The sequence below is a fragment of the Folsomia candida genome, unplaced genomic scaffold (assembly GCF_002217175.1).
Source record: "Folsomia candida strain VU population unplaced genomic scaffold, ASM221717v1 Fcan01_Sc002, whole genome shotgun sequence".
Taxonomy (NCBI): Eukaryota; Metazoa; Arthropoda; class Collembola; order Entomobryomorpha; family Isotomidae; genus Folsomia; species Folsomia candida.
In genome coordinates this window covers 1,154,337-1,169,109 of record NW_019091194.1, presented here as the reverse complement: position 1 = coordinate 1,169,109, position 14,773 = coordinate 1,154,337, and the positions used below count along the sequence as shown (strand labels likewise).

At 36.6% G+C, this 14,773-nt stretch overlaps 1 protein-coding gene across 2 annotated transcripts in view; it reads left to right on the top strand.

Annotated features, from left to right (window-relative positions):
* The window catches only part of LOC110843939 (beta-arrestin-1), a 30,071-nt gene that overhangs the window by 1,701 nt on the left and 13,597 nt on the right, over positions 1 to 14,773 (top strand). For both annotated transcript variants that reach the window (XM_022090005.2, XM_022090006.2), the window contains exons 2-3: positions 12,133 to 12,621; positions 13,989 to 14,049. In XM_022090005.2, coding sequence (XP_021945697.1) covers positions 12,556 to 12,621; positions 13,989 to 14,049 — 127 coding nt within the window. In that variant the 5' untranslated portion in view covers positions 12,133 to 12,555. The remainder of the gene's footprint in view (positions 1 to 12,132; positions 12,622 to 13,988; positions 14,050 to 14,773) is intronic.

Genomic DNA, 14,773 nt, shown 5'->3' with positions numbered 1-14,773 from the left:
CTACTATTTATTGTTCTATGCAATTTTCAAAATTGCATAGAAAAAAACCTACAGTGCAGACTCCATATAGCCCGAGTCAGGGACAGAGTCCCTGACTCCGTGAGTCCTAGCTGTTTCTAAATTTTTCTCCGAATTGACCGACATAATATTACCACTTTGAACTTCCACAGCTATATTTGCTATCAAGAAGTGTTCTTTAGCCTTCGTACCAAATTTCAGATGGAAAAAATTAAACTTAAAAAATGGTATGGGTTACCCTCCAGGGTCACTCTGGTTAAAATTCGCTCACTTTTAACTTCATATCCTTTCATGAGAAGCCATTAGGTATGACCTTGCCGGATTTAATGTTTTTAAAGTAATTTCTAAAAATCGGTATGGGTCACCCCATAGGGTCGCTCCTGATAAGAATTTTACCAATTCCACGTCATATTCTTCTATTAAGACCCATTAGCAACCTCTCTACCAAATTTCAGCTTGTTATGACGATTTTGAAAAATCAGTATGGGTCATCCCATAGGGTCCCTCAAGATGAAAATTTTTCCAACTTAAAGCCATTTTTATCTATTAGGAGCCATTAGCAACCTCTGTACCAGATTTCAGCTTTCTACGACAACTTTGAAATTTTGGTGCACGAGACCCCACCCACTCCGATGACCCCCACCGGTCAACCACTTGACCGATTTTGCCCATCTTCGAACTCGTTTCCTAACTTTGTCCAATATGCACATGGTAAAAATTTCAAGTCAATCGGTTCAGCCGTTTTGGCTCTATCGTGCCGGACAGACGGACGGACGGACGGACGGACATGACGGTTCCATAAGCCCTGACTCGGGCTAAAAAGTGACATTTTACGATAACTTAGCCATTTCTCAACCGATTTTGATGAAATTTTGCACCGGTCATTCTGACTCAATTCGAAAACGATTTGCTATTGGACTTAGCGATTGATTGATTTTTACCCGACTTATTAACGAAAATGTACTCCTGGTAACACATTTTGATTTTTAACTAATTACTGGAGAATCAGGGGTAGTTTTCTGATGGCAAAATTTTAGATAAACTCACTCTGGATTTTTTAAGCCAAATATGACCAAAATCGGTTAAGAATTAACTGCGTAATGATTTTTCTTAGTGAGGCAAATTCCTAGCAACAAAAAATTCACTAACTATGCATTCACCCCACGCCAACAAAGTGACTGCAGGATAACTCATGCAAAGATTTTCATCTTCAACTGATTTTGATTAAATTACACGTATCATCATTGATAACCATACGCAATGGTTATCGAACTCGCTTTTGTAGTTTTAAGTTTTACAGCCAAAAATGTGATCTTAGTAACGTATTTTCATTTATGGTTGATTTATAGAACAGCTAAGAAAGTTTTCAAACTCCATCAATTATAGAGTATTTTTTCTGTAAATTTTAAGATAAGGAGAGTCAAAATCGGTTAAGAAACCGCTACAATATTCCATTTAGAAACTTGGTAGCCACGCAAAGCATTTATATAGCTGACAACAAATGCTATGCTAACGCTAAATTTGAGGAATTCGTGGTGTTTATTATGTAAATCACTCAATTACAAGTATTAAATAAACAAGGTCCTAAAAAAAGAGGAAATCTTAGTGAGGTGGTGCAGTTACAACTAATAAATAAAATTAGATTGCAGAATTTTTGCATCACCGCTCTCGGTGCCATTTTTACTATAAACTTTGCTTGTACATACGTGAATTCTTGATTTTACTGAGTAAATTGAGACTTCAAGAAGATGTTTTTGCTACAAATTTTGCGAGAATTGGGCTAAATTTACTGAGATAAAATATAATTGATAAACTATTGTGAACTATATACGGATTTGTTTTAAAAAATTCTAAAAAGCTAATCTATAATTTCCCTTATTAATTTGGATATTCTATTATTCTTACGAACAGACCAAATAAATATTTTAAATGATTATTGCTTCCAGAAAAAATTGTACCAAGAGCGGTGATGCAAAAATTCTGCAATCTAATTTTATTTATTAGTTGTAACTGCACCACCTCACTAAGATTTCCTCTTTTTTTTAGGACCTTGTTTATACTGTTTTATACTCAACGAAACCTTAGTTGAAAAATGATTTCATACAATTCTGAGAATTTTAAGTGACGGATGAATTCGTTATACGAGAATTCCTTGTATTTATTTATATTTGCTCAGTCAGTCACTCAAATTCTTTATCCGTCTGTACTTCATACATTTGTACCTGTGAGACGGTAAAAAAACTACCTGAAATCCAAACGGAACTCGTATACCAAATTAATCATCACAATTCTTTACCCATAGTTATTATAATGCTTTGTGGCTGTCTCTGTCAGTGGCCGCGGAAGCGTGGGGACAGAGCGACAATGTCCCCACGGTTGTTCGGTGTCCCCATCTGTCCATGTCATATAAACCCCTCCGTCCCCTATCCTGCAATGTTAATGTCCCCACGGCTTCCGCGGTCACTGGTCTCTTTTCACGACCACTGTTACAAATCTTACTGCATAGATCATAAAGAAGAAGGCGAGAAAAATGCACTTGCACTTCCGTCATTCGAGGAATGGAATGATTCCTCCGCTGACTTTCTTTGTGAGCCAGATTGCAGACGTGGCGTGATTGACAGGTGTTATTCGAATATTTTGGGAATGAATCATCGTCCACTTTAAACGAAAATACTATAAAAAGCCTTAAAATACTTCAACCAACTAGTTTGAAGTGTAATCGTATAATTTATGAGTTTGTTATTGGCTTCTTCTTTTTTATATCTTCTGGCCTGGATTTGATGGATGTGCAAATTGTCTGTGCGTGCGTATTGAAAAGTCATAACATCTCTGACTTACTTATCTATTCATTTTATATTTTTATGCGATTAAAGGATTAGGATTAGGATTCAAGTGTTGATATTTTTGCTAAGTTGGAAAGTGGCGTTTCATTCGTGGAGGATAAATTTAAGAGGAGGAGAGATGTTTTATGGATCCAAATGTTTACTGGGAATTGTGAGTAATTTACGGACACTTAAATACATACATGTGTAATAATAAGGCTTATTCGTGATAGGATTAATTGTAGGATGTACATACGCACAACGATTATGTAAATAGCAGTAGTTGAGATTGTGTATAGTATTCCATTTCCTACTTAAGGCTAATTTCCTGCAATTCTCCATCCAAAGGATGAAAAGTTTGTGGAGGGAAAAGTATCGTAGAGTATTTATGAATAGTTTTATAATTTTACGAATTTTAAATCAACTTGAATTCAAAATTTTAATGCTTCCAGCAGAATAGTGAAAATTCCGTTTAAATTGACTGAATTCTTAAATAAAAATAATTATTTACGACGGTCCACCCCAACAAATTTATTCATAGGAAAACAAAAATCATTAGAATTTCCCTTGTTTTTTTAATTATTTCCTTTACGACCGGCATTTATTTATTTTATTGCAGTTAACTGTTCTAGTCAGGGTGGAGTGGGAGGTGGTTAATTGCTATTCTCGTAGGAATAATTATAATATGTGGGCATATGCCCACAAAGGAACGCCGTTAGCTTGGCATACATACTTTTTGTTCAGGTGAGTGAAAAAAAACTGGTTATAAAAACGTATATGAAAATGCAGATTATTATTGTGCCGGTCTGGGTTTTATTAGAATTTGTCAATACCAAATATGGAACGTACATATGTAGATTTGCAAGATTTTGTCGTAAAATAACTACTATTCAATTCTTACCACCTTGGATTAGGTACATACATTTTCACTGTTTGCAACATTTCTGTGCCGAATTTCGGGCTAAATTTCATCTCACGAAAGAAATGAACAAGACGAGAATCACGTCCACTTTGTAATTTGCATGCCTGAAAGAAATAGGCTGGAAGAAGAGGAGGAAAGAAAGATGTAATAATTTGAATAATTTTAGAATTTCTAAACAACTTTTGCTCCTTTTCCTCCCAGGTTCGCCATATGCCGAACCGACTTATATTTTCATTTCGACACTGGTTTTTGACTTTGATGATTATATTTTCCGAATGCTAAGAAGCAACATTCAGTGACTGAAGTAAAACCAATTTCATTACACTTTTTAAATTTCTTTGCTGTTGCAAATATGTGTAAATTAAGGCAAAGAATTGCTCTATACGAAGTTCACATCGTTGGAATTTTTCTACCCAAGTATTTCATCAAAGACGACGAAAGATCAAACAGGAAATGAAATACTTTCTCGATTTGTTACGTGTAGATTTGCAATAGTTTTTTTATATAATTTTCTCTCCCGGAGCTTGTCTCACTTTCGTCCCTGTTTTTTTTTACTTTATTACTGATAAGTGTTTATCTTTATGAAAGAGCGAGTATGGTTTGTCTCACAATTTCAACCCAGACAGGTTGAAGTTGTTGGATGGATGACGTGCTTAATAACTTATGGTTTGTATTCTATACAAAAAATAGCCATTTTTTTAGCAAGTTGCAATTTTTCCCATTATTTCCCCCCTCGACATGACCACTTGATCCACTTACTCGCACTAAACAAATATGTAAGGAGACAAGTTGACAAAAGTGTATAATGGAAATCTAAGCAAATAAAAAGGGTTTCGTTACTTTACTTTACTCATTGTAAAACGAATTCTGTTTTTTTTCATGAAGGCTGCTGCCTAGTCGACGACATGTTTTATTTACAGAACGTCCAACAAATCCAATGTGCAGAAAGAGATGCAAATTGAACTACTTACTACCTTACATATCTATCTCCTGAAAGGAATATGATAATAATTTAGCAGAGCACGGATTTGCGTCTTGTTTGCAAAATGTCCTCTGTTTCTTTGTCTCCTGTCTGGTTTCGTGTTACAATACGCTTAAAAGTTTGAAAGTCTGTCTAGTTTTAGTAGTAATGCAGTCTCAGAATATTTTAGTTTATTTGCATTGTTCCCCCAAAATTGAAATGAGATTTGAATTCTATTCAGTAAAGTGGTATTTGTTTGTTTGGTGGGAGACTACTATTGTTAGATTTACTACTACGTCTTTCTGTCCTATCTGCTTTTGTAATGGGGCTGATTTTGTAAGGATATTGAATCAGTGTCAGACAATGAGGTGTAATTGGGAGATTTTCAGTTTTTGGACTGAAATGAACTTATAAATAAGTTGAAATTGTTTATTGTTATTGTTTGTTTATTTATTTACTTGGTAAATTTAGTTATCCGACAGATTTGTGTGTATGGGAGGCTAGTTTTCGAAAAGCATAAGATTTATAAATGAGTGGGTGAAAGCAAGCACAAAAAAATATTTAATTTGCAAGTCAATTACGTTTCAAATTACAAATTCCACTCTACTATTTACCAGTTTTTAACGATGTCACGTCCAATCTGTGACATTTTGCTTTTCAGCTTCTCATTTGCCCTTCGTTTTGTTTCACGAGAGGAGAGATCGCATGTAAATGTAAACTTTGTTCGAATTGGATCATAAAATGAGCAAGAAGATGATGAATTATCAATGAAAGCCTAGTAAAGCACGCCCAATTGGGCCTATTCAGTCAGACGGGCCATGAATTTGTGTAGATGTAGTCTCACATTACTTACACTACTTTGTCTCTACAGAAAGTGCTCCCTGCTTTCACTTCACCCAGGGAAAGTTAATGAGGTCGGGGTGGATGTATACGTATGTAATTGTCGCTTCTCCAATTTCACCATGTCATGTGTCGCCCACCCTGAAAATTCGAAGTACAGTAGTCATGAGAGAAACAAACGTAGTACGTAACATAACATAATAGTAGTCACTAAATACTATACTTGCATGACTTTGACATGGGCGTGGTAACTGCTTACATCACCCGGGGAAAGTATGTAGAGTAAATTGTAAACCTTCAATTTGCCCGGAATTCTGCTGTTTATTCATGCTTTTGCATGCTTATTTGTCTACTTTTTCCGAATATTGGGAGGGAACTGAATAATGGCGAAGGGGTTGATTGATTGATTGATTGATAATCTTCTCCGAGCAACTATTTGCTCATAAAGTACATATTTAATATTTGCTTATTTACCTATATTTATTACGACAAACTGTTGCTTCATCATGTATTTGAATTGAAGTTCATTTTCCTATTCGTTTTCGTCATGTTGCAAGAATGGAATCCGTCCAGATCAGGGAAGCTTTGTTTTTTGACGTTGTTGTCATCTTCTCATTTTATCATCCGTCCTGACTGAATGTGGCAATGCAAATGCAATCGTGATGCAATGACAGCTTTGATGACAAGGTTTTACTTTGCGATGTAGTTGCTTTGCTGATCATGAGTGACATTGACAGTGAAATGTTTGCGTAATGGATGGATGGCTGCATATGTAGAAGACGAATGGACGAAGAACGGACATGAAAATGAATGACAAGGCAATTTCACAGGATAATAAAATGTTGTAATAATAAGGCGTGAAGCAATTTTATTAATCAGCACCCATCAAAGTTTTCCTTTATGGGAGGAGGAGGAGTAGGAGGAGATGATTACTATGCATCGAATCGATAAAGTCTTCTCTCGCTAATAATCAATTTATCCAACAAGTTGCGAATCCATAAAAGAGAGAGCCACGTGTGTTTATCTTCTATAAAGTTTTCCCTTCCCTCTCATTAAATTGATTATCGGGTTGCTTGGACAAGTTTGAAAGGAGAAAGTGTTCCGAATTTTTGGGAAAGTGCGAACTTTCTTGAGTGATGCAGGATGAGGAAAAGTAAACAATAATCGAGTAATTGGAAGCTATAAGATACTAAAACTACTTGACGTATAATTGCGATAATAATAATGCGGAAGCTGATGATGATCAAGATGATGTCGTTCCTCTCTCATTATTTGTTCAATTCATGTTCAATTAGGAAGCAATAATAAGAACAAAATAATTAAGAAGATCCTGGAGAGGGAACATCTTTTGGTAGTTTTGTGCCAAGTATTATGCTCCAATTAGCTTAATTGCTTTTTTGTTCTGACAGAAGCATGAACAAGATTAAATCGATTTTGTACAATATGGCAGTGCAAGCAATGGTGCATGTCATAATAATTAATAGTTATTGTCCTCTTGTTTTGGCAGGTATTCGTCTTCCGACATCCAGCAATCCATTCGTGAAATTAATTGGTGATTTTACTCGACTTTGAGTTATTTGTAGGAAGACGTAGAAAAAATACATAGAAAATTGATGGTTAAAATATAACGGGGAATAATGCACTACGAGTTTTGATATGACATGATTTTTGTGCCTGATTTTTTTTCATGAAATTGCATGGCAAGAATTTATGTACATAAATTGATCGAAATTCTTAAAATTTCAAGAATTATTTTGTCATTTTAGGAACTCCACAAAAATTCAAAATACTGTTATTAGCTTTTTCGTCCGAGTCTTTTTCTTATCAAAATTCACGTATCGATCCAATTCGAAAAATACTCCGTCATTCGGAACTGCATTACAGTGAGTAAATAAATTGATTGATAACACAAAAACATGGTTCACTGAATGCTTGTCTGCTGCATGTCATCGTATGAAACTAATGTATTAAAATATGGATAAGGAGCACCAACCGCACAAACCAGTAGTAAAATAGCAATATATTATTGACGTCAACTTCAGCCTCGTACATACATTCGAGCGAAGTGAGGAATATAATACGTTATGTGATGATGTGATCTGATATCGTCTTATCATCTCGAGGAAGAAAAATTGAGCAGTAGGGATGAGAGAAGGACGTCTTTTGAACCCATTTTTTATCCACTGGGACGCATTTGGTGACCCAATTCCAGGTCAAACCGAGGAACAGATGGATTGACGTCATTAATTTCGAAACTTGCTCAATAATGTGGAAAATGAGACTCGAAAGACAAAGTACTTATTAATAGTACGATCCTACGCTTGCCACAGTTGGTTGCATTGTGTGGCTTGGCCGTGTATGTAAAAGTTGGGCAACTTTTTTGAGGGATCGCATCATTCTGACATTGTGTGCGACATTATTCAGTGATGACTTTGCATTTCATTTTAGTTTTAGAGCTTACTTTTAGCAAGAAATTACTACAATTTTTGGAATAGGAATAGAGATTCGCAAGGATTTTGTCATCGTTTCTTTTAATGCAAGTTACTTTTTAACTTTTCCTCGAGGGGATTGATTTTCCAGTAAAAAAATCTGATCCGCATTATTCCCCTTGCAATCTCGCATTCTAGAAAACTTAGCGTGGCACTAATAAATCTACCAAAATTTAGCCAGACTCAGCAATTCTAAAGAAATATCTAAATGGAATCAGGTTACATTACCCAGGAACAAAGCTAAAACTCTGTCCTATTTTTTATTCATTGTAACAAAACGCATACCAAAAAGTTAAGCCGTCATCACCTAGTGAAAGAAATGATGATGATGATGATTATGCAGGCTGGCTATAGCCATATAAAAAAGGAGAATTGTGTGCATATAAGTATATATGCATTCTCAAATTTCTGTTCATAATTTGAATTCCTGTGTTTTGTAGCACACAAAAGCCATTTAATACACCACCCCGGGCAAACACTAACCAAACGATTTAACCAAAAGAAGAGAAAGAACAAAGTTTTTTTTCCTGTGGAAAAAAATTGGAAATGTTAACTTGCCGTTTTAAACGATCATGTCTGCTTTTGTTTCAAATTTTACATAGATAAATATTTTTTGCTTCAACTTTTTTAAGCCAGGAGAGAAAAATTAGCCCACTTCCCTATGCATATTTTGTGTTGAGAAATTGTTTCAAAGGAGGCAATCCCCTCTCCATACAAACTATTCGGTATATCGCTTTTCGGAACCAACTTTGTTTTGTTTGTTGTCACAAACACAGCAAAACACTCGGCGTTAAAGGGAGGATTGGATTGAGTGGTTTGGCTTAATACTAGAAAGCTAAGAAATGAAATGAAAGTGAGTCGAAACACTGTGTGCAAAAGGTGATGAAGTTTAGTTGGTTGGGTTTGCATTTAGTCGCAAGTAAAAGCTGGCACCATATAAAACTCTGTTGGTTTGGTTGGTTTGGTGGTGGAGAAAGTGGAGAGAGATCGGTACAAATATTCGCTGCTGCCGAGTTATCGATCCATCTCCGTATAAAAGAGAAGTGCAGACTCTGCCAGGATAGCAGACCGTGTCAGACCGCGTCTTAACCACGACGGACCACTTTTCGCAGCCTGCATGCTTACCACTTACCATACAGTGTGTTACATGGTAGTAGAACAACAAGGAAAATATTACATGTGAGCAGAAATAAGGATTCCCTAAAACCAGGCTAAAAGTTCAAGTAGTGACGAGGATTACGGGAAAAGTAAAAAGTCACTTTTTTCCCAAAGATCAGTGCACTCGGGAGGAAATCAAGTCTTATTCAGTTTCTTTCCACTTTTTTCCGAGAACTCCAAGAAGAACTGAGGACGAGGACAAAGGGACAAATAACGGATCAAAGAAGGAGAGGGAGGGAGACAAATCCTTAAAAGATATCAGGCTTTGATGGTTTGATTGCATCTGTGGGGAAAAACAAGTTGAGATTTTTTTTCCTTCTACTTTTTGACTCTCTTTGTGGGGACACTTATAACCAAATTAAGGATTAAGTCGGTATAGATGGAGAAAAGTGAGGTGAGGTGAGACTTGGAGACGTGGACGTGACATGTTTTAATAAAAGTGAGTGAATGAATTTGGGGAAAGGAAAGACTTCCACTTTACGAAACGACACACACACACACTTTCACCAACTTTGTAGTAGAGCAACAACACCTAACCTTTTAAAAAGAGACGTGTATTCATACACGGCGACAAGATCAAGATCGAGGAAGTACATAAGTAAGTTTCTTTTTTCAAGGGGGGTGAAGTATTTTCTATGAATGATGAATGCATGCATGAGGACGCGTTTACTTACATTTACCTGGTTTTAGAGTTGAAAAGTAAGTAAAAGTTTTGCGAGACGTTTTTGTTTCCGAGAGATAAAAAAATATCATCTTGTCGCTTCTAAAAGTGAGAAAATGTTGCATCTTTGTCTGTCTTGAAGAAAGGATGTGGCTTACTTTTTCTTTTACTTCCTCATGTTTAATAGACTTTGTTTCGTACCGGACTTTAGCTTTGTCGGGATCCAAGTTCAAAGCAGTTTTTTTGTCTTTGTCTTTAACGACGAACGTGCTAAATCGTGCCGTGTGTGTTGTCCTGGGACATGCAGTTATGCCTTACTCGGACCATATTTTTGTAGAAACAGTAAATCCCACGATTGCATTCTTCTTCGTCTATACATCTTCATAATAAGGTCTGCTGATTTTTTTTTGTTCGAGATGATGATGTTTGTGGAGGATCGGTCGGTAAATCAATGAAAAGAAAGAATCTCTCTGAGAGAAAAAGTCAGTAAAGTCCGGGAAAAGAGAGAAAGTCGGCACGGTTTTCGTACTATATTATGAATCTGTCCGCCTATCATAAGTACGTCGTATGTACGGAGAAAGTATTCCAACAGAATAATTCCCCACGGCTTTGAATCTTCTGTAAACCCTTGAAACTGAAATAGTTCTTGGCTTTTTGTGCTCGCCCACTCTAAAGGTACCATTGGGGAATAAGTACCTACCTTATGTATGCAGGGAATGGACCAGGATAGCTTTTCAGCACCATTTACTTTACTGATAAAGGCTTTTGGAGCAATTGTAATTACAACTTTGCTGCTGGTTTCGTATGGTGTGTGATGAATACTAAAATGGGACCAGTTGTTCTCTCCCTCCCTCATTCATTCCATGGCACTTTGTCAATTTCGTTTTATTGCGGAGGCAGCGTGTTGTTGTGTTGGGAAAGTTTGCAATTTTCACAGCGAGTTTATCCCACAAAACAACGAAACGAACCCAACCACAGTCGAGTCCAGCAGTTTATTTGTTTCTTGTTAATATTAGTATTATTCCCCTTTGTTGTGGGTGGGTGGGCGGCTAAAGTGAATAACCGACAATATAACACCACCCAGTGGCCGCCGAAGCCGTGGGGACATGTGGGGACATTAACATTGTAGGATAGGGGAGGGATGGGTCTATATATCATGGGCAGATGATGGGGACATTGTCCCTCTGTCCCCACGCTTCCGCGGCCACTGACACCACCCCGACCGACCGACCATCTGCAACTTTCAACTTTACAAAAACTTATTCACTTTCTTCTTTACGTTGAACAAGCCTTATCCCGTTACAAAAGAAGGAACAAAGTCAACAGAATTTTTTCTTTCTTTTTGGCAGAAAGTAAATAAGTTGCAACTTGCTTTTTACTTTTTTCTCCCACTTCTTGTCTTATTTACTGTACGGGAAGCCATGTCAAATTCGCAGACAGATGCATACATTTCACAAGAAATACAAACCGTGCCGAAATACGCAGTGCAACGAATCAACAAACGAAAACTTTCTTTGTTTCCTGCTGATCAGAAGACGGATGAAAAGCTGAGCAAAAAATTTTTGAATTTGAATGATACATTTTCCAGGAAAAGGAATGAAATGTCTACATTTTCGGAAAAAAATAGAGGAAACTGTGCTGCATGATGGTGTAATTTTAGTCGGCTAGGGAGGAGATACCTGACTGCCTATGTGTAGCGGTTGGGGTTTAGTAGTTGTTACTCATTCGAAAGGAAAATTGAAGCTGTAATCGATAAGTTGATGTTATACGTTATTTGTTGCATGAAAGAGAGAGAGAGCTTCAAGCTAAACTTAGCGTGGCGGAAGTAAAAAAAAAAACGGTTTTGGTTTACAGGCGACGCAAGTCTTTCCAGGATTTGTTTGGATTTTTGGCTACTTTTTTATGTCACAAGAAGAGACTAGGCTAAAGTAGAAACTTAGGATAAAAGAGAGACAAGTTTTTCCAGGGATATCTACAGTACTCGAGATTCGCAGAATGAATGTATGTACACGTAACACACGAGTCGGCTTAATTGTCATTATAATCCTTTGTTAAAAATGTGGGTCATTTATCTCTCTGAAATCCGACAAGTATCCGGAAGAAAAACAAACCACTTGACAGTTCTCTTCTTTTGGAGGACGTTCTGCTCTAGAAAATCGTATTGAATTTACTACAAAACACGCCATCCTTTTATTTTATATACTGTCAAGCACGAATCAAAACTAAAGAGTTGTTTTTACCTTTTTGTTCTCATTTTACAGGAGGAACGAGCTATAAAATTAAGTGACCTGCAAACAGACTTCACGTCAAACTCAGCCGGAAAACAACTGAAAGCACAAGTCGTTTGTTTATCCTTCTCGTAATTCTACTAGTAAGACTGCACCACAACGGAACATCCCACCCACCACAAAATAGAACAGACAGGATTTACGGTGTTGGACGGACGAGAGTGAAAGTGGACAAGAACTCGGCACAGTTTTAAATTTTTAGTGGTTTTGACTTTTGAGTGAAAAGGGAAAGTTTGTTGGTCTTGTCCATAAATACATAGTTGACCAGCCCTTTTCCCTCCTTCCTTGTCCTGTCCTGCATAATCTATCAAAACAAATTGGATAAGTGCTTATCCCTGTCACCCCTGCCTGACACGAGCGAGTGAGTCGAGCGTGATTGAATTAAGGGACGAGGAAATGGAGGACAACAACAGCAAGCGACAGGGGACGAGAGTTTTTAAGAAGAGTGCGCCCAACGGAAAGGTAAAAAAAATGATGGATGATTTTTGTTGTTTTTTCCAAAATTGTGTAATATCACACCTGTCGGGTCATAATTGAATTTTATTTTTCACACGCTACTTTTCCTCTATACAGAAACTAATCCAGCTGTAAATGCATATATTTTTTATATCACTAAATAACTCCACACACCAAAAAGTTCTGAACTTGGAGTGAGTAGATCTCTGGGCTGACTCATAATCTGCTGATATCCAGAAAAAGCCGTGTGGGTCGAAATGAGAGAGAGAGCTTTATCTCCGAGCTAAAGGGTAAATGTCATTTTAGCAGGGGAAAGAAGAATCACTACAAATACAATTCAGAGAACAAGTGAAAGCAACGCGAAACCAGTGGTACTTTTACCACCACTCACTTAATTTCTCTCCATGTGTGCAGTGTAGCCTCTAGCAGGGCATGGCACAATCACAGGATTACAGAGATTATCCAGGAATAAAGTCCCATTATTAGAGCTGTTTCATATCAATCCAACCTCCACGTAGAACAACTAAACGCGTCGTTCGTGATTTGGTGGGAGGAAATACATAAAATAATAAAATGTGTGCAGAGATTTAGTCATTTTCGTTCTCCGTCGTTAACTGCATGCAGGGTTATAAATTATGTTGAGAGAGAGTGTTTTATTGATTCCGTCATTTTATTTTGTATCTTTTCGGATTGTTGTAATCCGATTTTGAAAATGGGGTCACAATTTTTTTTCCGAGATTTTTTGACATTTCAATATAAATAATATATTTTGACTAGACGAGGAATATTTCAAAAGTTGCGAATTGTTGGGCATGATTTATTCAAGAGAAGACTCATATCATAATTTGAATTTAGTTTTGAAACGGGAAGACAAGAAATGAGAAATTAAATTTTATTTATGTATGCGATGGGTGAAAGAAGCGTTAGAGAAAGTCTTCACATTTTTGACTTTTCTCCATCATCCATGAATTATGCGTGATATGGGTTTTATCATACGTTACGTACGTTTTCTCATTTCTTTTCTCGGGCCAAATAATAATCTCCAATTTTTCAGAGTTTAATGGAATGGTGGCATTTAATTTATGAAACCACCACCACCACCGTCAACCAACCAGCACGACTTTCTCTCTGAGAATAATAAGAAAGCAAAAAGTGGAAAAGAAGAAGAAAAAGAAACTAAATATTTGAGAATATATATTCTCTACTGCTCGTTTGTAGATGGAAATGCATGAATTTTTTATCATGCCACTTTTTGCTCAGGAGGAGGAGGAAAAGTAGTTGTGTGCGCGTTATGGTGTTATAGAGAAAGTATAATGCATTTATTATGATGTAGTAAGTAAAGTAACATGGAAATCCTTTTTATTGTTTTGCAGGTAACAGTGTACCTTGGAAAGAGGGACTTTGTCGACCATTTGGACCATGTGGATCCCATTGGTGAGTCAAGTTTCGTAATAATTTGTGCGGTTAATGGAGCCCCGTGCGGGGAAAATGTTGCATAATAAACTCCATCACAAAAGAGGAATTGCGACAAAATAAATGAGAAACAAAAATAACTTGTGAAATACATTGCTGCATTGTTTAGATTCCCTCTTCATTAAAAGGATATAAGCTAAATTAATAAGAGAAATTCTGGTTATTATTAGGCTCCATAATCTCATTATAATACGGGATTGTGACATCCATGAAAATATAATGATACAAATCTCATAAGTCTGGAAGCCGAGCAGAGATAATTAGCCCTATTTTACAAGCTAGTTAGTGAAATAAAACGAGCTAATCAACCAACCCTTTAGGAAAATATTTCATAATTAATGATACTTCACTCTTATTTACTCACTTTTCCATTTTCCAACAACAAATATGTATGTGTACCAACCAACAATGTCTGAAAACTTTAATTAAAGACATCGTTACGAAATCATAATCTGTATATTACACAATTTCAAACTAAGTTGGTGGCAGTATCAATTTGGGACCTGTTTGCGCAATGAATTACGTTTCTCTCCTGTCTCTCGGTGAGAGGAGTTAGTTTCTTCCAGAGAAAGTTTTGCTACGACAAGTTTCTCACGTATTGCAACACACGAGATATGCGTATTAAATGGATGGATACATAGATGAACAAGTAAGTAAGTGGTGCAGTGCGCTATTTATTTGCTCT